The 24754-nt window shown below is 47.6% G+C and overlaps 1 protein-coding gene across 4 annotated transcripts; it reads right to left on the reverse strand.

Moving 5' to 3' along the window:
- Positions 1-363: 363 nt before the first annotated feature.
- On the reverse strand, positions 364-22957 carry SERPINA12 (serpin family A member 12). Of its 4 annotated transcripts, none has more exons than XM_030931198.1 (6): positions 22838-22957; positions 19316-19423; positions 11543-12209; positions 9575-9845; positions 3244-3391; positions 364-809 (listed from the first exon to the last, which is right to left on the reverse strand). In XM_030931198.1, the coding sequence occupies exons 3-6, from the start codon at positions 12174-12176 to the stop codon at positions 618-620; spliced, it is 1245 nt and encodes a 414-aa protein (XP_030787058.1). In that variant the 5' UTR covers positions 12177-12209; positions 19316-19423; positions 22838-22957; the 3' UTR covers positions 364-617. The 4 variants fall into 4 exon arrangements, with proteins under 4 accessions (XP_030787058.1, XP_030787059.1, XP_030787060.1 ...); XM_030931199.1 differs by having other exon boundaries at positions 22843-22909; XM_030931200.1 differs by lacking the exon at positions 19316-19423.
- Positions 22958-24754: the final 1797 nt, after the last annotated feature.

The raw sequence follows: 24754 nt of genomic DNA on the forward strand, positions 1-24754 counted from the left end.
GCCCTGTCCCTGTTTCCCCATCCACCTGAATGCCTGGCTGAGCCCAGAGCTCCCACGTGGACACACTGGGGCGGATAATTGGCCGAGGGCTTACAGAGGTGGGAACAACTTTTTTAAAGCACTGAACTAGCTTCCTCGGAGCCCCAAAGGGAGTGGCAAGACCTTCACTTCAGAAATAAGAAGACAGGCCCAAAGAGGGTTTGTGGCTTTCCCAAAGATACCTCATTCTAGGATTTGAACCCAGTCTCTCCCTCCAGTCTCCAGGTACTTGCGGTGGCCCATACCTTCCCCAGATTATCCACCAATAGCCAGTCAACCTGGGGCAGGGCTGCGGGGAGAAACGTTTGTTTATTAAATCACAGAGTCCCTCTGCCTGCTGGAGGGGAGAGGAGAATGCCACCGAGTCGGGGGGCATCGAATCCCAGCATTTGAATGGGCAGGGAGGGAACGGGGCACAGGACTTCCTAGAACTTGCAATTTTGCTCTTTCAGGCAGTCTAGGGAGATAGTGACGGGGAGGGGCTAAGCTGAACTGTGCCTGTCACTTCCATCTCAGGAAGACGGAACATGTTCAATCCCAAGCCATGTTCGGGGTCTGCGGCAAGCAGGAATTCTCCTTTATTTTCCAATAGGGTTAACAATCTTTCCCAGGAAGAGCACGGAAGGTATTTTCTCGCTGTAAATCAGCAGCAGATAGGGTTTGTCTATCTTGACGACGAGTGGTGTCTCCATGGGCAGAGTCTGTACTCCAGTGCCAGCGGCCCCCTCCGTACCCCTCTCATCCATCTTCAGCTCAGCCTTGTGCACAGCCTGTGGAAGCCAAGGGCAAAGTCAGGGACTGCCAAGCTGCTCAGCGACCATGGTGGGCCGGAGGCCCAGAGAGGATCAGAGAGGGAGACAACTTGGTCCAAGCTGTCCAGCACAGCAGTAACTTGGTTTACTCCAGGGTTTCTGGCTCTTTTGCCATTAATGCTGGAGAATATTCGACAAGCAGATGCCTGCGTGAAGGAAAAGATGGTGCAGGGGGAGCATCAGTTACGGGGGTCGGTGTGGGGAGAGATGGAGTGGAGTTTGCTTCTCTTTCTCATGGGTTACAGGGAAGCATCAACCACAGCCATGGCAGAAAAGGTCTACTGGGCTGTAGTTGGGTGAAAGTGAGGTGGTGGTATCCCCACCCTGAAGCCTCCAGCACCTCCTTTCATCCACCTGGTGGATGGTTAAGAGGGAGGAGGATTCTGGATTAGCTCTGAGATGACTTGCATCCCAAATCCACTCCAAAGGCATCAACATCTGTAAACAGGTGATCAGTACTGGTAAGCGGATGGGTATGTGTGAAATCCTTGCACATTTCTTCCTAGTCTGCAAAATTCTCACAATTTTCCTTGCAGAAAACAGGATAGTATCCTGTGATAGAATCACAGCTATCAGCAAGCGTAACTACAGAACTACAGAGCCATTAAACTCAACAAGACCTTCAGAGCTGGTGTTGAATGTTTGTGGGAAGTCTGTGGCAGGAAAGCTCAAAAGTGAGAAAATTCTAGTAGCTGTGTTTCTTATGTCAAAGTGAAAATTACAGTGGAATCTGTGCCATCTGATTCAGAGCAGCGGGCTCAGCTTGGCAAGCTGGATCCTTCCCAGACTGGCTTGAACCTCCCACTTCATCTCCATTAAGCACCTAATCCCCACCACCCACTACTGCATGATATGCAAAACCCTCCAGCCTTGGCCACACTGCTGCACCCATTCCTGCACCCATCTCTGCTCGTTGAAATCTTTCCCCTCCTTCAATGCCTTTTTAACCCCAAAGTAGGGTTGCCAGGTGAAATACAGGACATCCAGTGAAATTTGAATTCAAGATAAACAATGAATATGTTTTAGTGTAAGTATGTCCTCTGCAATATTCAGAACATACTGGCACTAAAAAAATTATTCATCATTTATCTAAAATTCAATTTTTTTTTTTTTTTTTTTTTTTGAGACGGAGTCTCACTCTGTCGCCCAAGCTGGAGTGCAGTGGCCGGATCTCAGCTCACTGCAAGCTCTGCCTCCCGGGTTTACGCCATTCTCCTGCCTCAGCCTCCCAAGTAACTGGGACTACAGGTGCCCGCCACCTTGCCCGGCTAGTTTTTTGTATTTTTAGTAGAGACAGGGTTTCACTGTGTTAGGCAGGATGGTCTCGATCTCCTGACCTCGTGATCCGCCTGTCTCGGCCTCCCAAAGTGCTGGGATTACAGGCTTGAGCCACCGCGCCTGGCTTAAAATTCAAATTTAGCTGGGTATCCTGTATGAAATCTGCTAAATTTGGTGACCCTACTTATATGCTGCTCTCTTTTGGCCCCAGGCAATCAGGTGCTCACCTTTGTCAGAGGCCACAGGCCCCTTTGCTTGGTCATCTCTTCCTATGCAGCAAATGCTTACGCCAACTCATACAAAACGTGTGGCCTTGGGCGCGGTGGCTCACGCCTGTAATCCCAGCACTTTGGGAGGCCAAGATGGGTGGATGACCTGAGATCAGGAGTTTGAGACCAGCCTGGTCAACGTGGTGAAACCCCGTCTCTACTAAAAATTCAAAAAAAATTAGCTGGGCATGGGGCGGGCGCCTGTAATCCCAGCTACTCAGGAGGCTAAGGCAGGAGAATTGCTTGAACCCGGGAGGTGGAGGTTGCAGTGAGCCAAGATGTACCATTGCACGCCAGTCTGGGCAACAGAGCAAGACTCTGTCAAAAAAAAAAGAAAGAAGAAAGAAAGAAAGAGAGAAAGAGAGGAAGAAAGAGAGAAAGGAAGAAAGACAAAAAAGAAAGAAAGAAAGAGAGAGAGAGAGAGAGAGAGAGGAAGGAAGGAAGGAAGGAAGGAAGGAAGGAAGGAAGGAAGGAAGGAAGGAAGGAAGGAAGGAAGGAAGGAAGGAAGGAAAAGAGAGAAAAGCATGTTGCCTTTGAGAGAGGGTCTGGGTTAGATCTAGACCATTTCTAGGCCTGATAACTGTTCCAGGCCTTGATCAATGTTTGTTACATTGAATAGATTTCCAAAATAGCAGCAGTTTTAAAGACTGGAAGCATGGGGCTGGGGGAGGTTATGTAGTTTGCCCAGTATCATGGGATTGGTAAGGGTCACAGCTGGATTCATGGCCACCCCAACTGGTGGGTGGAGTCCTGGCTCTGACAGCCACTGTGACCCTGGCTCTGGCCCGGGACTGGGCGAAGGCCCCTGTGCTGCAGGGAGTGGAGTCCAGGCTAGGCAGGCTTACCTGGCCGACTTTCAGGTTGCGATAAGGGGCGATCTTGGTGAGTTCACCATGCTCCTCAAAGATTCTGGAGATACCCATGTAGGAGAGAGTCTTCTTCAGGTCGAAGGTGCCTGTCATGTGGAGTCTGGGCACAGACACATCTACGACCCTGGGGAATTGACACGACAAGGGTGAGTGGTCAAGTCCTGTTGTGTTGCAGAGTAAGCCTCAGGATACATGACGAATGAAATGTGTCCTCCCAGCCCCAAAGGTCTCCAATCTCTCTCCATCCACAGAACGAGGAGGGATTCCTTAACCCTGGGACCCTGGTTTCAAAACACTGTAAGCAATCTGAACAGTATCCCTGCCTCCCAGCACACCTGCCCCAGAACCTTCTACAGCGAGTGTTCTCAAGTCTCAAGTCCCCCTGTCTCAGAGCCCCTTCAGCCACAGTCACTGACAATGTCCCCACTGTAGTCACTGCCATGCCTGAGCCCTGAGCCCATCCTGACCCCGGAATATCTGACGCTGGAGGGAACAGGGCACCCAGAATCTGGAGCTAGACAGAACTGAGTTCAAATCCACTCTGCCTCTCATGAGCTCTGTGACTTGGGGCAAATGACCTTCCCTCTCTAAGTCACTTACGCGAGAAGGAAGCTGATCCTCATCCCTCCCGCGGAACACTAGGGGTGCTAAGGCAAATGCAGACAAGGCGCTCAGCAGACAGTCGGCGCTTAGCAGGTGTCCATCCTCCTGCCCTCCAACTAGTAACTTCACATCCTCTGTGGCTGAACCGCGATCAGCCTCCTGCCTGGAGCCTGGGGCCAGGGTCTCCTGAGGTACCTGCAGGCCCTGGACTCCTGTTCACCTGGCCCTGCACCCTATTTTCCCACCTACCCAAGGACCTCATTCCTGCCTATGTGTCCTCTCTCTCCTGCATCATCCTTCAACAGTGCCCCTTTGATCCTCCTCTGGAGAAGGCTGCACCCGATCCTCAAAAACTAACGCCAAGACATCTGTCTTGGCCCTGAATTGCCTTTCCAGCTTCCAGCTCATTTCTTTACTTCCCTTTGTAGCAGAGGTTGTCTCTGCTAGCTATCTCCACTCCCTCCCACGATTGCCTCAGTCCACTGCAGTCCGCTCTTTGACTTCAACTTTCTATGGAAGTAACTCTTTCCAGAGTCACCGTTGACATCCAGCCCCACATCCCAGAGTCAACTCCCAGTGAGCCGCACCTGCCAGTAATCTCTTTCCCCAGGGTGAAGCGTTCCAAGTTCACCCTTGAGGCTTCTCCTCCTTCCCCACCACTCCTGCCCCTGTCTGGCTCCACCCCACCTGTCTCTACCAGCTACGCTGCTGCTCCAAGACTCAGACCTTGGTCCCCTTCTCTTTTCCACCTTCACTCCCTCCCCATGAATGGCATTCAGTCTCACAGCTTTGAATATCATCCACAGACCTGACGACTCCCAAATTTACCTTTCCACTACTTCATTCACTCAACAAACATTTATTAAATGCCCACTGTATACCAGGTGCTGTTCTAGGTGCTGGAGATGCATCTATGAACAGAACAGGCAAAGATCCCTGCCCCTGACTGTGTGTTCTAGCAGGGAAGACAGAGGATAGAATCAACATCGCAAAAAGTACCACCTAAACCTACACACACGTACCGGTAGTATGCAGAAGGCAGTAAGTGCTATGGAAAAAAATAAATAGGTCAACTTGCAGATATCGGGGATCGGTCCAAGGTTTGAGCAAACCTTGAGGCATGCAAGGGAATTCGACAAATTAGGCTTTTTTTTTTTTTTTTTTTCCTGAATAAAATGGGCAGTCACTGTAGGGTTTTGAAGAGAGGAGTGACATAGTCTTGCTTAGGATTTAAAAAGATAATTCTATCGCCTCTGTTAAGAATATACTCTTGGTGGTGGTGGTGTGTGTGAAGTAGGGATGGGCAAAACTGATGCCGGGAGACCATTTGGAAGCTAGTGTGGTCGTCGGATGTTGGGAGCCATAGAGAGAGTGGAAAGATACCAAATTCCAGATGTAGTTTGCTGTAGGCTAAAGGGGTTTCCTGACAGACGGAATGAGGCATTTGAGAGTGGTCAGGGTGACTCCAAGGTTTTTGGCTTGAGCAACTAAAAAGATGGAGTCACCATTGACTGAGATGGGCAGGCTTGGGGAGGCTCCCTGGGGACAGATCAGGACACCATTCTAGATGTGTTGACACTAAGCTCCAATTACACATACAGGGGAGATTCTGGGTAAACAGAAAGATCCATGACTCTGGAGTTTGGGGGAGAACAGGGACTGGGGCTAGAAGCATGGCAGTCGTGGTAATAGAGATGGTGTTTAAAGCTCTGAGCCTGTGCACTCACTCAGGAGTAAGTATAGAGAGAAAAGAAGGCTGGGAATTGAGCCCTGAGACACTCACCTCTGAGACCTGGAGGAGGAGAGGGGTCTCCAGCAAAGGAGATTGAGGAGGGGAGAGGTGGGATGTGCCGTGAGAGTGGAGAGCTTGAAGCCAAATGAAGAGCACCTTAAGGAGGTGGGGACACCAACCAGCCTAACAGCGAGGCCTGAGGCTGACTGCACTCTGCAACACAGACACCCTTGGGACCCTGGGAATGGAGCTGTCTGTGAGAAGTAGGTGCAGAAGCTGGACTGGAGTGGATTTAGGAAAGGATGAGAGGAACTAGGGGCTGTGAACAGAGGCAACTGTTTCACAGGTATTCACCTGCAAAGGGGGAGTGACGAAATGGGGGAATAACTGGGGGAAAGCAGAGGTCAAGAGACACTTTTATGTTGGGAAAAATAAGAGCATTGAGATTTCCTGCAGGCCAGCACAAGTCGTACAGGTCTGCTTGCACAGAAGGCAGACACCTGCTTTGTCTTCTTGCATAGAAGCCACTTCCATGAGCTGTAAGTTATCCCTGGCCCCCTACGAGGTTTCATGATGAGATGGAAGATAAGAGCATCTTTGTATCTGATGGAAATGATTCAGAAGAGAGAAAAACATATGTTGATGTAGGAAAGTGAGGAGTGGATTTCTAGGGTGATGTTCCTGAGTAGCGAAGGGCCCTAGGTCCAGTGCGTTAATGGGGAGATTTGCTTTAGTTTGTGCCAACATGGGAAGGCATTAAATGCAGCTGCTGCTGGCAGGTGAGTGCATATACCAATATGTACGGAAATGTGTGGGGGGCACCCAGGCTGGGAGTGGACCCTCAACACTTCTGAACAGGACAATGGCTATTTCAAAACCACCAGCAATTTTCTGCTCCTAAAGGTGGACCCTGGGAAATAGAGCTTTTCCTCTGGGGAAATCAGAGGAGCACCTGGCCTCAAATTATGCAAATCCAAAGCAGGTGTCTGCCTCCTGCACAGAGGCCAGGTGGAAGTCATCCGAAGCCTAAATTCTGACATGTTCTACCCACATGTAAACTGGTGTGTGTCTGTTGACTTTGTTACTCCTTTTAGGGAAAAGGTGATTTTTCTGCTCAGGGTCTTCTCCCGTCTGGAGGGGACTGCAGGAAGAATACATAGGGATAGCCTGTCCACCCCATAGCGGACCACTGAGATGTCCGGACTACGCTTCTCACCGGTAGATCAAAGCAACTTGACCGCTTATCTCCCAGAAATAATGAGCTCAGACATTAGGAATATTTGCCTATCATGTTCTAACCAAATGTAATTCCTTGGGGACTGTGGGCAAGCCCCCTGTCCTGCAAGAGGATTTGGAGTTTCTTCTTGGGAAGGTAGACATTACCCTGTCTGTCATTCCAAGGCCAGAAGTGACTGGGTAGGCAAGACATCCCTGGGGTGAGAGGAACCTTCCTCTCCATGGCCTTCCTGGTGAGGAGGCCTGGCCTCAAGTCATGAAGATGCAGGAAGCAGTCCCAGAGGGATAGGGGAGGCAGAGCAGGCACTAGATAAATGGAAGGAGGTGCCCTGGAAAAGACGCTGAGAATAGCCTACACTTGGACTCTACAAGACGCCACTTCTATGCACTCTAAGTTATCCTGGGTTCTTGTGAGAGCTTTGGTTCTGTTATTCCCAAACCTCCAGGAAGTCTGGCACTGGCCTACAGAAAATCTTGAAGGTTCTATTCCACTCTTGAGTAGAGGTGCAAAAGGAGATGAAGCCTGAAGCCAGAGAGATAGTGGCAGTGGCCAGGGAACATCTCTGTGTGGTTAGTGGGGGCCTGATGGTGGTCACAGCACTGGGGGCTGCAGAGGGCCTTGGTGAGGGGAACGTGAAGCCCCCAGTGCAGCACCTGAGCTATAGCCCCATGGGGAAATTGTCAGACATGGCTTGGAGATGGGACGGGAGTGCAGTCAGGACGGCAAGTTCCAGCAAATCAACTGCAGGGTCTCAAGTCACTGTAATTTGAGTCCTACAGGAAAGGTCATATTCTGGAGTCCATGTCTCACAAAGTCAGGACTTCCGGATGAAGTGGGGTGGAAGACCTGGCATTCTTCCCATTTCTCACCTTCTCTTCACCTTCTACAGCCCCAAATTCCTTAGGGAGATCTCCCAAGACATCCCTATGAACTCTAAAACTCTGTAGAGTGCAGGCTGAAACATGTCAGTCCCTTTGGGATGTCCCCATGTTGAGACAACATGGGGGAACCCATGGGTGGTAACTGAACTGAACTGATGTGACTCCTTTCACATGGAACATGGTCTTGGAGGCATTGCAGAATGCATCTGTGATATCTAGAGTGAGCTGCAGGCACAAAAAAGGAAAATTCTGGTTCTGAATACTTTCAATAAAGTCACATTTATGGAAGGGGGGAGCTAAGTAGCAGGGCATTCCAAGAGCACTGCCATCCCTCGAGATCTGCACAGCCTCACCTGCCCTTCCCACTGGAAACATCTTCTTCAGTGGAGGAGCAGCCACCCTAGAGCTTCAACCTGAGGGTAAGAGGGTCAGATTTGCAGGACACCTGTCATTCAATAAACCAGAAGTTCAAAAGTTCTGCTGAGAACCTTGGAGCTCTGCCTCTTTAGCCAATGGGAAGGAGAAGGAGAAAGGAACTTGCATTTGGGTGTGTTTTCTGTGGGGCAATGTTTGCTAAGGCACATTTAATTCTCTCAAGAGTACTGTGATGTTGGCAATATTACGTCCACCCACCGTAGATGAGAAAATCAGGTCTCAGCTAAAGGTTGTAACCTGGACCCCTCCTTTTGTTTCAGTGGCCAGACCCTGCCAACCCTTGCAGCTCCCTGGTTCCCAGTGAGAAGGGCGGGTGAGGCTACACAGATCTCAAGGGATGGCAACTCTCTCAGGATGCTTTGCCACTGGGCTCCCCCATCCCAGAGCCGTGACTTTATTGGAAGCATTCAGGCTCAGAATTTCCCTTTCTTGAGCCTGCGGCTCACTCTAAATATAAGAGATGCATTCTGCAATGCCTCCAAGGTCATGTTCTGCAGGAAAAGAGTTGCATCAGTTCAGTTACCACCCATGGGTTACTAAGCTCAGTCCTAGGATCATCTGCACCTCTCCTGGAACCATCCTTGGTGCCTGACAGGACATTAGGTGTGGCAGAGGTTCTCAGTAAATACCTTTATGGAGATGCACGGGGAATGATGACAGGGACAAAGTGGAAGAGGGAAAGAGAAGAACAGAGAAGGGGACATCTGACACCTGTCCAAGTGGAAGCTGCCCACTCTGCTACATCCCCTTCACTGCTCTGGCCACTAGAGGCCACTAACCCAGCCACTTTCAAGGCACTAGGTATGTCCATGCTGACACTAAGTCCCTAAGACTTAAACCCAACACCAACTCTTACCTCTTCCCCCAAAATCTATCAGTAAGCAAGTGCCTGGGAGGAATTCTGTAGGCTTAGCATTAATCTAATATCAGTTTATGTTTTAAAAGAAAAATATTTACTCTCTTTGGTTCTTCAACTATTTGTATAACTTACTTTGGACACTTCACGGGTTTTGTTGTGACACCACAGTTGACAACATCATTCTCCTCACAACTCACAGCTCTCTTTTACAGCCCGTGTGTGTCCTTGCAGTTTCCTTTGCTCGTTCACCTTTCATACAGACTGTCACCCAGCCTTGAAGACTTGGCTCAAATACTATATCCTCTGTGAAGTCCTCCCTGACCACCACCCTCTGCTGAGACTCCATCTACTGTGCTCTCACAGTCTTGATGAATCTCCCTCAAAGAGTCAAGCACTTCACTCTATTCTTGTGATTTGTTCCCCAGTCTACTTCTCACCATGATATAAGTTTATTATAGAGGCCAGAAGAGGACTTGGCCGTGAGGTAAGAGCTCAGAGAGAAGAAATAAGAGGGAAGACAGGAGAAGGAAAAAGCTGCGAGGGCTAGGCACCCACTTTACCTGCGTGACAGTAACGTTTTCCATCTGGAGAAAGTGTCCACCTGCAAGCCCTTCTCCAAGTGCTTCAGCTTGCCCTCATCAGGAAGGAGGAAGATGGCTGTGATATTTTTCTGGTAGGGTATTTCCAGGATGGTGCAAGAGAGCTTATCATCATAGCCAACTTGGTACATGCCACTACGGAACATCATGGGCACCTTGACTGAACTGTTTTTCTCCGAAAAGAAATCTTCCTCTTTAGTCACATTTGGATCAAACTCATGTTGCCACCTGGCTTAGTTTGAAGAAAGACAAAATGACATGATCATCCCATGGGAGAAAAGGTGACTAAATCCATCTAACCACTAGTCTCTGTCCACACAGATTCAGGGTGAAAAGGGATATTCTGGGGTATCAGGGAAGTCCTTGCCCTCATACCACATCCTGGAGATTTCTGATGAGATGGGCTCAGGTGTAATTATTAGTTCCCAAAGAAGTCAAGACTAGACTGCCAAATTAAGAGGGGAAAAGCAGACTACCATAAGCCCAGGTTCCCCTAAGCCTGAGAAAGCCCACTGAGTATGTCCTAACAGAGGGGACTGCATTACAATTAATGAGGGCTAATTGAGTCTGGTGTGAGTAGAAATGCTTGATTCTAATCTGAGTCAGTCCTGAAGGAGCTGCTGTCATGTGGAACTAAGAAAACTGATGAAACAGGCTGCCATTGGGAGCTTGCCAAAGAGCAGTGAACACTGAAGCCTGGGTGCCTGGACTCTGAAGATACCTTGACCTATTGGGCATAAACTCAGACCTGGGTCTTTCAAACTTGCTACTCGAGAGTCCTCATTGTAGGGCCAACTCCCTGAGTTCAAATCCTGGCCTCACTGTTCTATCTACCTGTCCAAAAGGTTATCAAGGGTTAACTTTGGGTAAGTGTCTCAGTCTCCCTGGACTTCCGTGTTCTTATTTGTAGAATGAGGATATTGGCAGCTACCTCATAGGGATGCCTTGACATGTAGCAGGATAAGGCAGCACAGCTCAGTGCCTGTGTATAGTGAGGTCGAGTAGGTGCTAGTCATCATCAGCATCGTTATTTTCACTGTTATTCCTGTTGTTATCTAGGGGACATAGGAATTTCAGGAAATTCCATATTCTCCCCTTTCCTTCTCTGGTTTAGGCACATCGAGGTTTTAGACTGCCAGTGGTCACCTTTTTTCTTCTTTAGCCATCAATCTGCCTGTGGATTTTGAGAACCCTCAATTTTTTATATTTAGTACCATGTTCCTGACACTCCAGCAGTGATTTTATCTGGACCGATGGGTGTTGGCCTCTGATTCTCACCTATTTTGGCCAACCTGTCTGTGTATATGTGTTCTGTGTGGTGTTGGGGGATAAAGCTGAAATTTGGAAACAAACATTCTTCCGTCTTTTTTTTCTGTCTCTTTCCATCAGATCTGGGAAATATATAAAGTCTGATAAGGAGAATTCATATATATTATATATAAGAAGACCCACCGAGTGATCACCATCACCGTAATCAACACAATCACTATCTCAGGTGTCTGCTTAAAGTGCTGGAAAGCACACAGTGCTAGGGCCAAGAGAAATGGGTTCCAGTCCTGACTCTCAATGATGGGCTTTGTAACTTGGAGTAAGTCAGTTAATCTCTCTCTGAATTTTTTTCTCTTCTAAGAGATGGGAATAAAATGTAATTCCGATCTCTGTAACCAAAGTTGTGTTAGGATAATCACTAACCATGAAAATGACAGACTTCATAAAGCTCATTTCACATACATTTTCACTTTAAATCTTGATAATCATATGATGAGTTATGTATTATGGTACCCATTTTACAGATAGGTAAAGCGAGGTTCTGAGAGATAAATGACATATGAATTCAAGGTCAAAGAGCAAATAGTGGCCAACCCAGGTTTTTAACCCAAGTCTAATGGTCATCCTATTCATTCCACACCAACATGCCAAAAGCCTTACCTCGGAAGAAAATATAATTTGTAAGAAGCATCACAGTGCCAGGGTCTATATTCTTGATCAGGTTATTAATTTTCCCATGGGTTTTATTACTGATAAAGTCATTGATCTGCTTCTGAGTAATTTTCAAATTCTGAAAGTTGGTGAGTATGGTTTCTGCACCATAAAAGTTCTCGGCATCTTCCAAAAACATACGCTGGGGCTGCAGCCTCCGGTCAATGAACAGCATGTTCCCGATGCTCACTTGGAGGTCCTGGGTCTTCTGGTTCAGCTCGTGGATGATGTAATGGAAGCCCTCATGAAGATCTTTTTCTGGGATCTTTCTGAAGTTGAACCCCTGCTTGATCTCGTCCAGGGAGCTGTCCTGGGCACCCAGGCACAGCAAGGAGAAAGCTGTAGAGATGCTCAAGGGGGATAGCATGATGTTCCTGCCAGGGTTGTTGGAGGCCAGCTTCTTGAGAAGCTTAAAGCCAAAATCCATGTTCTGCCTTGTAAGCTCCTTGGCTGCCCTCCTTTCCTTCCACCCTTGGGCCTGGCCCAAAGCTTTATAATTCCTTGGTGAGAAGCTTGGCTCCAGAAGACCTTTCACGGTGAGGAGAACAGCCAGAAAAATGGCCAGGCCCAGCGTGGGGTTCATTTTCCTTGAAGACTATCTTGTTGAGTAGTAGACCTGAGGTTAGCAGAGAAAAAGAACGTGATAACCCCATCGCCCACAAGTTACCCAGCGGAAGACCAGACGAAAGAAGAAATACAGTGACTAGTATGTGTTGTACATAGCAGTTTGTGAGTGCTTTGACCCGTTCATAGCATTTAACCTTTGTAGTCACCCTGGGGACTAGAAATGACTTTCTACATTTTGTAAATAGGAGGACTGAATGTAGAAGACATCTCTTGTTTTTGTACCCTCTTTATGGAAACAGTGTCGCAATTCCTTTGAGGAACAGCTCTCCTCCCCTCCATTGGACCACAGTGAGGATACCCCATAGTGTAGGCATGTGACCCAGACCTACCTTCATTGCTTTGCCACACTGACTGGTTAAAGACGAGAATGTGGACCAAAATCAGACCAGTCAGTGTCTTTCTAAGGGAATGTAAAAGTCCCTAAACTTTGAGGCGGCTAGCTTTGTGAAGTAGCCCTGAAGCTGAATGTGGCCACGGTTTCCACATGTAGGAGAGGAGAGCGATAGAGGGAGGTGGAAAGACAGAAATGGACTGACACATCCGATGACATCTCCAGAGATCCTGGACTAAGCTTTACCTCAATTTACTACCCACTTCCATGTTTCCAAGTTACAAAAGCCAGTAAGTTTCCCTTTTAGAGTTGGCTGGTTTGAGGTGAATTTTTTCCCCTTCAGCCAAAAGAATCATGACTAATTTGCAGAGATCAAGCCCTTTGTTTAAGTGCATATGTTCTCTAGGTGGTGGATGCTTATTCCAGGAGGACTTAGGTCTCCAGGAATCCTTCTTCCCTACGCCCTTCCCAGGGAGGGAAGGGGATGGCACCATAGGAGAGGAACAGCCAGGTCTGCCTGGCGCTGGAGTGCTGCTCTTTTCACCCACCTCTAAGCTTTGACATCTTCCAATGGCACTGTGAGCTTCTGGGAGGCAAGACTTTTAGTTACTGTTTGCCCTTAATCTCCAGTCCTAATGATGCAGAGAGATGCCAAAACCATGTTGGCCTAATTATTGATTTCTCTGGTTGGACATACTACTGTCAGTGATGGTTACACCAATTCATATGTAAAATGAAGGCAGATTTCTTTACTTGGTCATCTGTTATATCATTTAGTCTACTTTCTTCCTGTGATTTATATCTTATATATCTGTAATTCATGGGTAAGACTCAGCCTGTCCACAGTAAAGGCTATTCATGGTTGTCTTAGATTGGGTTCCCTAGAAACAGAACCTGAGATGGGGATTTAGGTGCATGTTATGTATTGAGGCAGTTGTCTCAGCAGGAGTCTGTAAGGAAGTGAGGGAAGTGGGATGGAAAAGGGAAGGAGCCAAGGTGACATCTAGCCTTGGCCTGGTCCACAGCAGAAGGGCTCTCCAGGCTGGCCTTTTGGACAGAATCAGTCAGTTGGTGGCTGTGATCTGTCTTCTGGATGCAGGTCATGGTGCATAACTGGGTCAATTAGGTCTTATCAGCCAAGGACAATTTTCTGGAGAGGGGAAGGCCACTGTGAGCTGTCAGCAGCCAACCCTCATAGCAGTACCAGCAAAGAGGAACTGGGTCAGTCACCAACAGGGTCTGCGCAGCTAAATTCCCATGGCTGGCTCTTTCTGGTTGACTGAATAAGCAGATGAATGAACACCAGGCAGGGTCTGTACCTGGGAGTGTCCCCAGTTCCCAGGTTCTTCATGTCCAAATCCTTCTATGTCAAGCACTGTGGATAGAGCCTTGATCACAACAAAGGTCTTCAAGGAGTTTTGTAGTATAGTATTGGAAAATTCTAGTGAATAATGCTCATTGCTCCCTCAGCATCCATTCTCCCAGCTTCCCAATAGATCATCCTCCTCCTTCTCCTCCTCTTCCCCCTCCTTCCCTTCTTCTCCTCTTATCCTCTCCTCCTCATCTTCTCTTTCTTTTTCTTATTTTCAGTAATATACTCTTCTCTCAGGCAGCCCATGTGCCTCAGGGACAGAAGCTCCTCCCTACTCCAATGGAGGGCCTGATTGGTGCAGGGGCATCTCGACTCTCCTGCTACTGGTTGCTTTAGGAGCCAGGCCTAATCCAATCATTGCAGGTGGGAATTTCTGCCCTGATACTTATTTAGGGAGGGGCATGTGGCTTAAGAGGTACAATGAGGGAGGATTTCAAGACTGTTTGTTGGAATGTTGGGGTGCTGCCCTGTCTCTTTCCTGGGATATCCTGGGCAGGAAGGTACGGCAGGCAGGGACTAACAGCAACTTTGCCGCATGGGGGAAGTGACTCAAAAGCAAAGCCAGAGCACAAAGAGGATGCATCCAAGGGCTCTTAGGAGAAACCGGAGCTGGGGCCATGGAAAAAGCTGGCCCCAGAGCACACCCGGCCTCTGGACCCCCAGTGACATTGAGTTACATGGTCATTTCCTTGAAGCCAAAAACATCCTCACAAATACGGGCAGATACATTTTTTTAAAAATGCCAGGACTACTAAGTAGGCAGGAGTTCTGTGCTCTGCTCTCATACCTTCACAGCTGTGTGACATTCCAGAAAGCACTTTCCCTCTCTGAACCTAGGCACTCTCTAAGCACCTTCTACCCCCCAAAACCACCTTTTGGTAAAACTTAATAACAGCTGGTGATAAACAAGGGCTCTATGGGCTGTCTGAAAACAGATTGTAGAAGAGAAATTAGTAAAATTCCCAAGGACGCTTCAGATAAACAAAAGAAAATAGAAAATGGGAAGGATTCCATCTCAGGGTTTAGGGGACTGCAATGTTTACAAAGGCTGCCGGATTAAAAACAGAAGCTTCTGCTATTCAGAGTGGGCGCAAGTTCCCAGTGCCTAGGAGTGGAGAAGTTAAGACATGTCCTTCAAGGAGCTGAGAAAACATTCTCAGCAGCAGGTTGCACAGCCATTTGACATGGAAGCCGTTCAGCAGCCTGGCAGGAGCCTTGGGAGGAGGCCGGGCAGGGCAGGGCCGGAGCAGGGAAGGAACCTGCAGAAAGCGCCATCCCGGGAACACTTTGTGGCACGCACAGCTTTACAGTGATGTTCAGTTGCTGTTCCCTAAAGTTTTCTCTACATTGCCAAGTTTCAGAAACAAGAACAGATTATGGCATTCCAGATCTGGATAGCCGTTCTCCCCAACTTGTGTGTTTGTTAGGCGTTTGAAGGCAAGTCTCCTCACCCTTCAGGCTTAGAGTATCTTCATCTATTAAATGAGGGGAAGGTGTTGATAATTTGGTTTCTTCCCCCATGAGATGCTGGTGATCAGGTGGCATTGCCACCACCCGCCCCCCAAGGGACACAGCCCATACCCTGGCCTGGCCAGGTCTCAGCACCCTCCCACCTTTGCATGCCTATGTCACAACAGTCCCCACGAGGTCTCCTGCCCTGGCTCCTTGAGTGCCAACATCTGGTCTTTCTCCCCCAAACAGCCCACACCAGCCCAATTCTGGGCCTTTCCATCTATCATCACAGGCTTTAAACTGACCCAAATTTGTCAGTTGGGTTAGATACCTGAGTAGGCTAATTTTTAATTCCATCAATTAAAATAGCTGAGCAACTGGTTATTTCCCAATCAATCGATATGTTGCTCTCCTGAGTTGAGCAATTGTTTGTTGGCTTTTAGTTTGGAGTGTGTGTGTGTGTGTGTGTGTGCGCGTGCGCACGCGCGTGTGTGTGTATCTGTGTGTGTTTGGCTGTCACTCAAAATAAATAAAGAGATAAAGCTAAAACAAAACCAAGAAAAAAAGAGAACAAGATAGAAACCAAACCCCAGGGGGTACACATAGGACACATAAAGCTATAGTCAGTATTTCAAGTCTCTGACCATCCTACTCCCATGCTCCCTATTAATTTGGAAAAATAATTTCCTCCTCTTATGACTAGATAAAATAGTGCCTCACTGACCCGGAAGTCATTCTTCCTACAGACAGATCCAAACCAGGTGGGAAGTGTCTGCACAGGTAGCACAGGCGGCTTAAGTCTACACGAGAGGGCGTTTGCCTGTGGGAGGGCACTGCTTCCACCTCCCACACTGTCCCGATGAGCCAACTGAATCAACAGTGAACGATGACAGCAGACTCAACAATAATAATATTTCCAAATTTACAAAGTGCTTCCCCTATTATCACCACAGTTTGAAGAAACAATACCTAAACAGGGAGAACACACACAGGCTACAGAAGGTCTACTCCGCGCACAGTGGTTTGGAACCACAGTTTCCTTTAGAGAGACCTCCCCCTGTCCTTGGGCAGGTCACTCCTCTCCTGATAGTTGACCACCCTCCCTCTCTTCCCTGGGATGAAACTGACTGGCTAGAAAGAGTTGGTGTACTATCCTTCTTCAAGCCATTGAGACCAAAATGTTTAGAATGCTTTGGACAAGTTCCCAAGTCTTGAGAACCAACAGAGTGAGCTTCAGGCAACCAGTGTGTTCCCCGCTCATCGAGGAGATGCTTCCTACACTTGGCTGCATGCACCAGGCACCCCTTCCTGCTCCAGAAACCCCTTCCTGCCCCAGGAACCCCAGGCCCTCTGAGATGCTACCTTTCCTCAGAACCTTTTCAGAGCACCCCTTGGAGTGTGCAGCACTTGGGTAAACTCGGTGCCCTCCCTTGGGCTGAGAAATCTGGGGAATCCTTGCTAAAGATGTGCCTTAGCCTACCAACAAAGACCCTCACCAGAGCCCCATCTTGAAGAGCCACTCCAGGCCTGCTCTGTGGCTCACCTGTTTTAAAGGACTGATATTGCTTTTAGAAGAAATCACTCAATATACAGTAGAAATTAAATTACTATTTTTAAAAGCACATTTAGAACTAAGTGGTGGTAAGATATATCTTCTCTCCCCTGTTAGAAGTAAGAGAAGCCCTGTAAACAAACTCTGATGACCACAGCAATATACTTTTTCCTCCTTCTGGGAAAACAAAGAGTGGAGCACATGTCCCCATTCCACTTCTTAATTTGCCCTGTAGATTTCTGCCTTCATTCTTTAAGAAATATGTTTGAGTCCTCACTCTGTGTCAGGCACTGGGACACTACAGCAATGCCCAGGAAATGGTCCATATTGATGTTGCAGACTGACTCTCAGCCCAGCAAGCCCCACAGCCTTCTCCAAACCCTGGAGAACTTTCCAGCTGTTTGTCTGACCTGGTCCTCCTCCCCTTCTGTGACTGCATTCTAAGAAGAGGGGATATGTGGGTTGGAAAGGCTGAGAGATCATCGACTTCAGGACTATCTGTGCCATAAAGGGTGAAATGAGGCTCAGAGTGGACAAAGGAAGACATCGTGGTTGCAATGTGCATCAGTGGTGAGAATCCAGCTGGTGAAGCCAATTCTGCAGAAATGCATTGAACAGGCTCCTTGGCCTCACCTTCTCCACGAATCAGTGAGTTGATGGATCCAGCTTCTGTCCTCAGAGAGACAGAAAGATTCCCAAACAGCTCACATGCAAGGCTGACTGTGGCCAGCATCATGCAGCAAGGGTGGACCCAAGTTGGAGGCACCACTTATGTCCCAAGACCTCTCCCATCCCCACATTCGTGAAGCTTTTTTCTCTAGAAAAGCACTAGGCAGTAGACATCCATAACACTCTGCCAAAGACGTTCAACAAATTCCTCAAGAGGGGTTTACCTGGATTTTGGAGATCCTCTAGAATTTTCCTTTCATACCCCCTCCTATGGATAGTGCTATATCCTCCCTCAATCTGAAGAAAGCTTTGTGTGGAATAGACAAGAAGCACCGATCTTTTGAAAGGGAAGGTCTCATACTCACAGTACATTCAGAAGTCCACTGAGCCAGCCAAATGCATCTGCCTTTCTTGCTTTATTATTTATACTTCCATGGCCTCTTGGAAGAGTAAGGTCAATAAAATGAGCTGGCGTGAGTGGGCAGGTGATGGAGGCTTTGGGATGGCCACACCACCTCCCCAGGAGTTCTCCTTACCCATGGAGGCAGCAGCATGATATTGTACCGGCCACGCCCACTGGGCTGTGGCTTCCCTAATGAACTCCAGTAGACACCTTTTGCAACGACTCTGTTTCCCAATCTCTCTCTGGGTATGGAAATCAGAATAGTCTACAAGTAGATGAGCCTGGAGTCCTAATACTGAATATTCAACCCAAATATCATCATTGCTGCCCATAGGAACAGGCTGATAACTGGGTTTCTTGGGGTCATTCCCACATATCCCTCACCATTTTCTTTTGCTATTTTTTCATGTGTTCCAAATTGTCACCTCTGTTACCTTAGCTCACATGGAGTCCTTTGGGGAAAAAGTTCCAGGAGAGACAAATAGACAACTAAACGCATAAGTTCCATTAGGAAGAACAGGAATTAAAAATTCACCTCAAAGTTCATGATCATGGAAATTACAAATTGTTTTCCTATTGTATATTTATTGTGCTGGAGTGATGAGACTATGGCTGGGCTCTGTTGTCTCTGCCTCCCCCTTACTTTTCTATATTTTCCAAATTGTCTTTAAAAAACAGATACTACTTTAGGATTAATTTTTCAAAGGCTTAAAATAAAATAAAATTCTTATCTTCAGTTTTATCTCTTGGAGAGAAAAGCATTGATGATGCTGGGAACCTTCCAAACCCACTGATCCTGGGATGGAAGAGCAATAAGTTCAACATGCCTATCTTCAATTCTGCTTTGTCTAGTGAGCTCCAGTGAGCAGAAAAACCATTCACGTATGTCTTCCCCATTGAGTGGTGTTTCACAGTAGGTCATATCTGACCGAAGCACCTCAGAGGCCTCAGAAGAGCTGTGGGTGGTGTTGTTCCTTCCTTTGGGTTGCTGCTTTTGGCAAAGACATGACTCTCATTCCCAGAACTATTCAGAGCAGGTGACCCAGAGAAACCTTCTTGGAAAGAGGCAACACTAGTTCATTCCCAGGCCTGGTTCAGCCACAAACTCTATAAACTCAGGGCCTAGACGAACAAGGCTATGGGGATGTGGGTTCCGGAGCTGCCCAGATCAGAAAGTACCCCCGAAGAAGCCCCAGAGCCACCACCTTCTCTCGCCCAGGGAGCAAGGCCTACACTTGGCTGCATGCACCAGGCACCCCTTCCTGCTCCAGAAACCCCTTCCTGCCCCAGGAACCCCAGGCCCTCTGAGATGCTACCTTTCCTCAGAACCTTTTCAGAGCGCCTGCTGGGATGCGTGGGTCAGAGACACCATGTGAATGGCGAAACGAGAGACTTCACACTGGCCAGCTCTGGTCACCAAGGGGCTGCAGAGGAGATAGAAGGATGGGTTAAGACCAAAGAGTGCAGGTGGTCCTATTGTTACTGTAGAGTCTATAGTGGTGGAAGATCAGAGCCAGCGAGGTGGACACTGACCCAGAATCCAGGTCTGTACCCCTGGTTTGGGAGGGAAAACCTTGCCCTCTAATGACAGGGTGAGGCCTGTGTGAGTCTGAGGGCCATGCCTCCCTGCCTGCCCCAGATCCACTCTGCTCCAGGGCAAATTCCCACGGGAGACATGCAGGGAGAGGCCAGTGTGGGGATGCCCACTGAGTGACGCGAGCATCACTGGGGATGCCTGAGTTCAGACGGTGCCAAAGGCCAGTAGGCCATGGGAAGAGGGTAGCCACAGGTAGGCTGCAGGCCAGCCAGGCGCTACACCTTGGTGGGCCCATCCTGCCTGGGAAAAAGAGCCCTGGAGGAGGTGCATGTCTGTGGAGAGCAGTGAAGGAGATAGGCATGGGAGGGAGCAGCCCCCTCCACGCGCCCATTAAGGGACCTCAGCCTAGACTTGAGGCTGCCCTGCCTGCCTGTAGTTAAGATTCAGGTCCCATGGATTTATGCCTGGTGTTCATCGGGGGCTAAGAGGATGAAGGGGATTGTCCAGCCTGGGGAGATTATTGTTATAAGTTAATGGGCCAAAGACACTGGCTGGAGGCTGAGGGGTGGCCTGAATATTTTTTACATTATTGCCTTGTGTAGGGGTGAGAGGGGAGCTAGGAATTTCTGGTCCTCACCCTCACTCTTTGAATCTCCCAGATGCCAGAAACATGTTAATGACCATGCCATACTCTAACTCCAAGAGCTCTGGTCTGATGGGAACACAGGAGAACACAGAGATACAAGTCACAATAGGTAAGGGCCAAGGTAGAGGTAACTTGGGGAGGTGAGAACATGCAGGAGGCACCTAATCCTAGCTGGGGTGCTCTGGACTGCGTCGTAGATGGGGCACTGTTAAGCTGGGTTTTGAAGGGTAAGTAGGTGTTCTGTAGGAGAAAACTGAGGGCAAGAGAAGTATATCAAAGATTTTGCATCCTGGAGAAAGTGAGTGAACAATCTAATGCCTCCAGAAATTGTAAATGTGACTTTGGGTTTCTGATTCTTTAATAGTAAAATGAGAATAACCTATTTCTAAAGCATTTGTTTCCATCCTGGGAGTGCATTAGAATCATCTAGGAGCTTTAAAAATACCTATTTTCAGAACATTCCTCTAGATATTTTGAGTTAGTTGAGGCGGGATAAATCCTGGGTGAGGGTACTTTCAAGAACTTCTCTGCAGGGAATTTAATAAGTACTAGAGGTTGAGAATCCCACTCCAAAGCAAGTGATTCCCCCCTGATGATTCCCAGGTCTTTTAAAGCATTCAGCCACCAGGTATCAAGATGGCTATAAAGCTACAGCATTAAGTTATTGGCACAGAGACAGACAAGCTGACCAATGGAATGGACTAGAGAATCCAAAAGAGCCACACAGGAAGTCACCTGATATGTGACAAGGGCATTGCTGCAATCCAAAGGAAAGGATGATCCTTTCAATGAGTGGTGAAAACAAAACAAAACAAAGAAAAAACCGGTGGATGTCTATACAGGAAAAAAATAAACAGTGACCATTTTACTCAACATACAAAAACTAATTTGAGAAGTCACAGACCTAAATGTGAAAGGTATTAGATTGAACTATATGAAACTATTGGTCTTTAATATTTTTCAACCTCAAAACCCACAAATAATAATATATTTTCTTCTAGAATTTGTATCAAATGATAGTAGAGCATCTTCGTGACCACGAGATAGGCAGAAAGTATTAACCATTTTTAAAAATTGATAAACGGAAGTTCATTAACATTAAGAGCCTTGTTCCTCTAAAAGTACCTAAGAGAGTACAAAGGCAAGTCACAGGCTTGGAGTGGTATGTGTAATGTCTTGTGCCTGATAAAAGGCTCACGCCTGTTTTTAAGCACTTCTACAAATCGACTGAAAAAAGACAACAACTTAAAAACTAAGCAAAGACATGAACAAATAGATCACAAAAGAAGACATCCAAATGGCCAATAAGCATCTGAAAAGGTGCTCAACATCATTAATCATCAGAAGTATGCAAAACAAAACTACAGGAAGAACTCACTATACACTCACTAGGACAGCTCAGATTAAAAAGACTAGCAACACCAAGACGTGGAGCAAGTGGAACTCTCTTATACTGCGGGTGGGTGTGCAAACCGACACCAACGTGTTGGTTGGAAAATTGCTTGGCAGGATCTATAAAAGGTAAACATATGCTTACCCTTTGACCCATTCATTGTATCTCAGGGTATATGCCCAACAGAAATGAGTGCTTCCGGGTTTACAAAGATGTGTACTGCCATGTCCATAGCAGCTTTATGTAACAGACGTAAAGTGGAAACAACCACTTTTGGAGGCCAAGGCCTGCAGATCTTGAAGTCAGGAGATCGAGACCATCCTGGCTAACCCGGTGAAACCCTGTCTCTACTAAAAATACAAAAAATTAGCCAGGCGTGGTGGCGGGCGCCTGTAGTCCCAGCTACTCGGAGGTCTGAGGCAGGAGAATGGCGTGAACCCAGGAAGAGGAACTTGCAGAGAGCCAAGATCGTGCCACTGCACTCCAGCCTGGGTGACAGAGCGAGACTAAAAAGAAAAAAAAAATAAAGAAAGAAAGAAAAAAAAGGAAAGAAAAGATGGCAAATATGGATATACCATCTTTACGCAATGTGTTAAAACTCTACAGAACATGTAAAATTTGGAATCACAAATCGGAACATGTGTACAAGATAGAGAGCTAATGTTCTTAACAGTGAAGAGTTCTTATATATCAATAAGTAACCACATGTGTTTCTCAATTAGCAAAAAGGTAAAAAAATGTGGGTAAATATGCATTGAATCATTGTGGGTGGGGGCCAGCTTTGATTTTCCTCATCTTATTTTCTTCTTTGTTTTTGTCTCTGCAGAACAGGGTACTTCCATACACATATTAATAGATACGGTTATTCATAGACATTATGTATTTTTCACACCAACTTTGTAAGTTTAGGTGCCGCTAGACCCATTTTTACACATGAGAAAACTGAGTTTCCTATAGCTGGACAGTTAGCAGATTCAGGACTCAAAAATCAGATCTTCTGGTTCTGAATCCCTTGTTCCATGGATAGCTTTCTGGTAGATGATAAATGAAAGCATGGCCACAGTATCTTGGCAGCCAGCACGGACCCATGGAACTCTTGGCAAGACTGGTAATTCATCCCTAGAGCTAGGCATGAGAAGGACGAAGAATGTCTGTCTGAGTGATCACCTTGGCCCTTGGTTCTCTTCTCTAAGACAGAGAAACAGGCAGACAACACACACACATACACACACACACACACACACACTCCCCCTTGGACTAACCTCACCTCCCCTGTTCCTCCTTTCCCCTCAGGTCAGTCTTCCTTGGCCTTCCCCAGGTGTTGATGATCCCAGCCTCCTAGTCCTCTTTCCGTCCTGGTCCTGCAGCCTCCAGGTTCCAAGTGCATTCCTCTAGGCTCCCCAGCCCCTCAAGCCTTGTCTACAAACTGGGTGGACTTCTGCCCAATGACCTGCTGAGCCTGCCTCTGCCACCTCCACCCCTTTCCCAGGATCAGCCTGGCTAATTGGCCCTGCCAAGTGTCTCACTCAGCATCTGGGAGTTCCCTTCCTCGCCCTCTGGGAAAGCTCAGGCCTACTTTTTCTCTCCCATCCCAAATAGCAAGGGGCATTGTGCTAGGTACACCCAGGGTGCTCTGTAGATTCACTGATGAGGGCCTGGCCTTCTAGGACCTGAGTGTTTGGCACCCAGTAAACCTCATAAAGGTGAGTGCACCAGAAACCAGAGTGACACACGCCATCCCCTCCAAGCTCCACAGGCCCTGATCCCTGTGATCTTTGAGCAGAATCTTCCACCCCAGATTCCTTCCCTGGGGCAGGAAAGGAATGGCTGTGGGCACCCTGGCACTGCTGTAGAATACCAGCCACCTGGCATAGATGTTCACATGGCCCTGTCTTACCTCCCAGGTGCAGCCTGGGAGCAGGCAGCCTATCCATCCAACCCCACCCCACTCCCAAGCTCTGGGAAGTCTGAGGGCCTGGGCCTGTGGTCTGGGTAACAGACATAGGTGACCCATAATGCACCTGGTGGCTGGAGAAGCCATCCCTTCCTCTGGTTCTCAGTGTACCCACCTGTACAATGGGCAACAGGAGACTGCACTGGATCTGTGGTTGCCTGAGAAAGCCAAACTGTTGGAAGTCATGCTGTTAATCAATTTCACTTAAAATAATATAGACCCAAGTCTGTGCTAAATGTCATTCTAGCCAGATCTAGATGCTGGTAGAAGAGCAGAACAACAGAGGATGTTAAACAAAAGAGCATTTGCTCAACATCACTAACCATCAGGGAAATGTAAATGAAAACCACAATGAGATTCCACCTTACTCCTGCAAGATGGCCGTAATTAAAAAGTCAAAAAAAAAAAAAAAAAAAGATGTTGGCGTGGATGTGGTGAAAAGGGAACACTTTTACACTGCTGATGGGAATGTAAATTACTACAACCACTATGGAAAACAGTATGGAGATTCCTTAAAGAACTAAAAGTAGAGCTACCATTTGATCCAGCAATCCAACTACTGGTTTTTTTTTTTTTTTTTTTTTGTGAGACGGAGTCTCGCTCTGTCGCCCGGGCTGGAGTGCAGTGGCCAGATCTCAGCTCACTGCAAGCTCCGCCTCCCGGGTTTACGCCATTCTCCTGCCTCAGCCTCTGGAGTAGCTGGGACTACAGGCGCCCGCCACCTCGCCCAGCTAGTTTTTTGTATTTTTTAGTAGAGACGGGGTTTCACCATGTTAGCCAGGATGGTCTCGATCTCCTGACCTTGTGATCCGCCCGTCTCGGCCTCCCAAAGTGCTGGGATTACAGGCTTGCGCCACCGCGCCCGGCCCAACTACTGGGTATTTACCCAGAGGAAAAGAAGTCATTCTATGGAAAAGACACATGCACGCCCATGTTTATAGCAGCACAATTCGTAATTCCGAAGATAAGGAACCGACCTAAGTGCCCATCAAACAATGAGTCAATAAAGAAAATGTGGTATATATACACCATGGAATACTGCTCAGCCATAAAAAGGAATGAAATAATGTCCTTTGAAGCAATTTGGATAGAGGTAGAGGCCATTATTCTAACTAAAGTAACTCAGGAATGGAAAACCAAATATTGTATGTTCTTGCTTGTAAGTGGGAGCTAAGCTGTGAGCACAGGTATAAGAATGATATAATGGACTTTGGGGACTCAGGGG

The sequence above is a fragment of the Rhinopithecus roxellana genome, chromosome 5 (genome assembly GCF_007565055.1).
Source record: "Rhinopithecus roxellana isolate Shanxi Qingling chromosome 5, ASM756505v1, whole genome shotgun sequence".
NCBI classification, from domain to species: Eukaryota; Metazoa; Chordata; class Mammalia; order Primates; family Cercopithecidae; genus Rhinopithecus; species Rhinopithecus roxellana.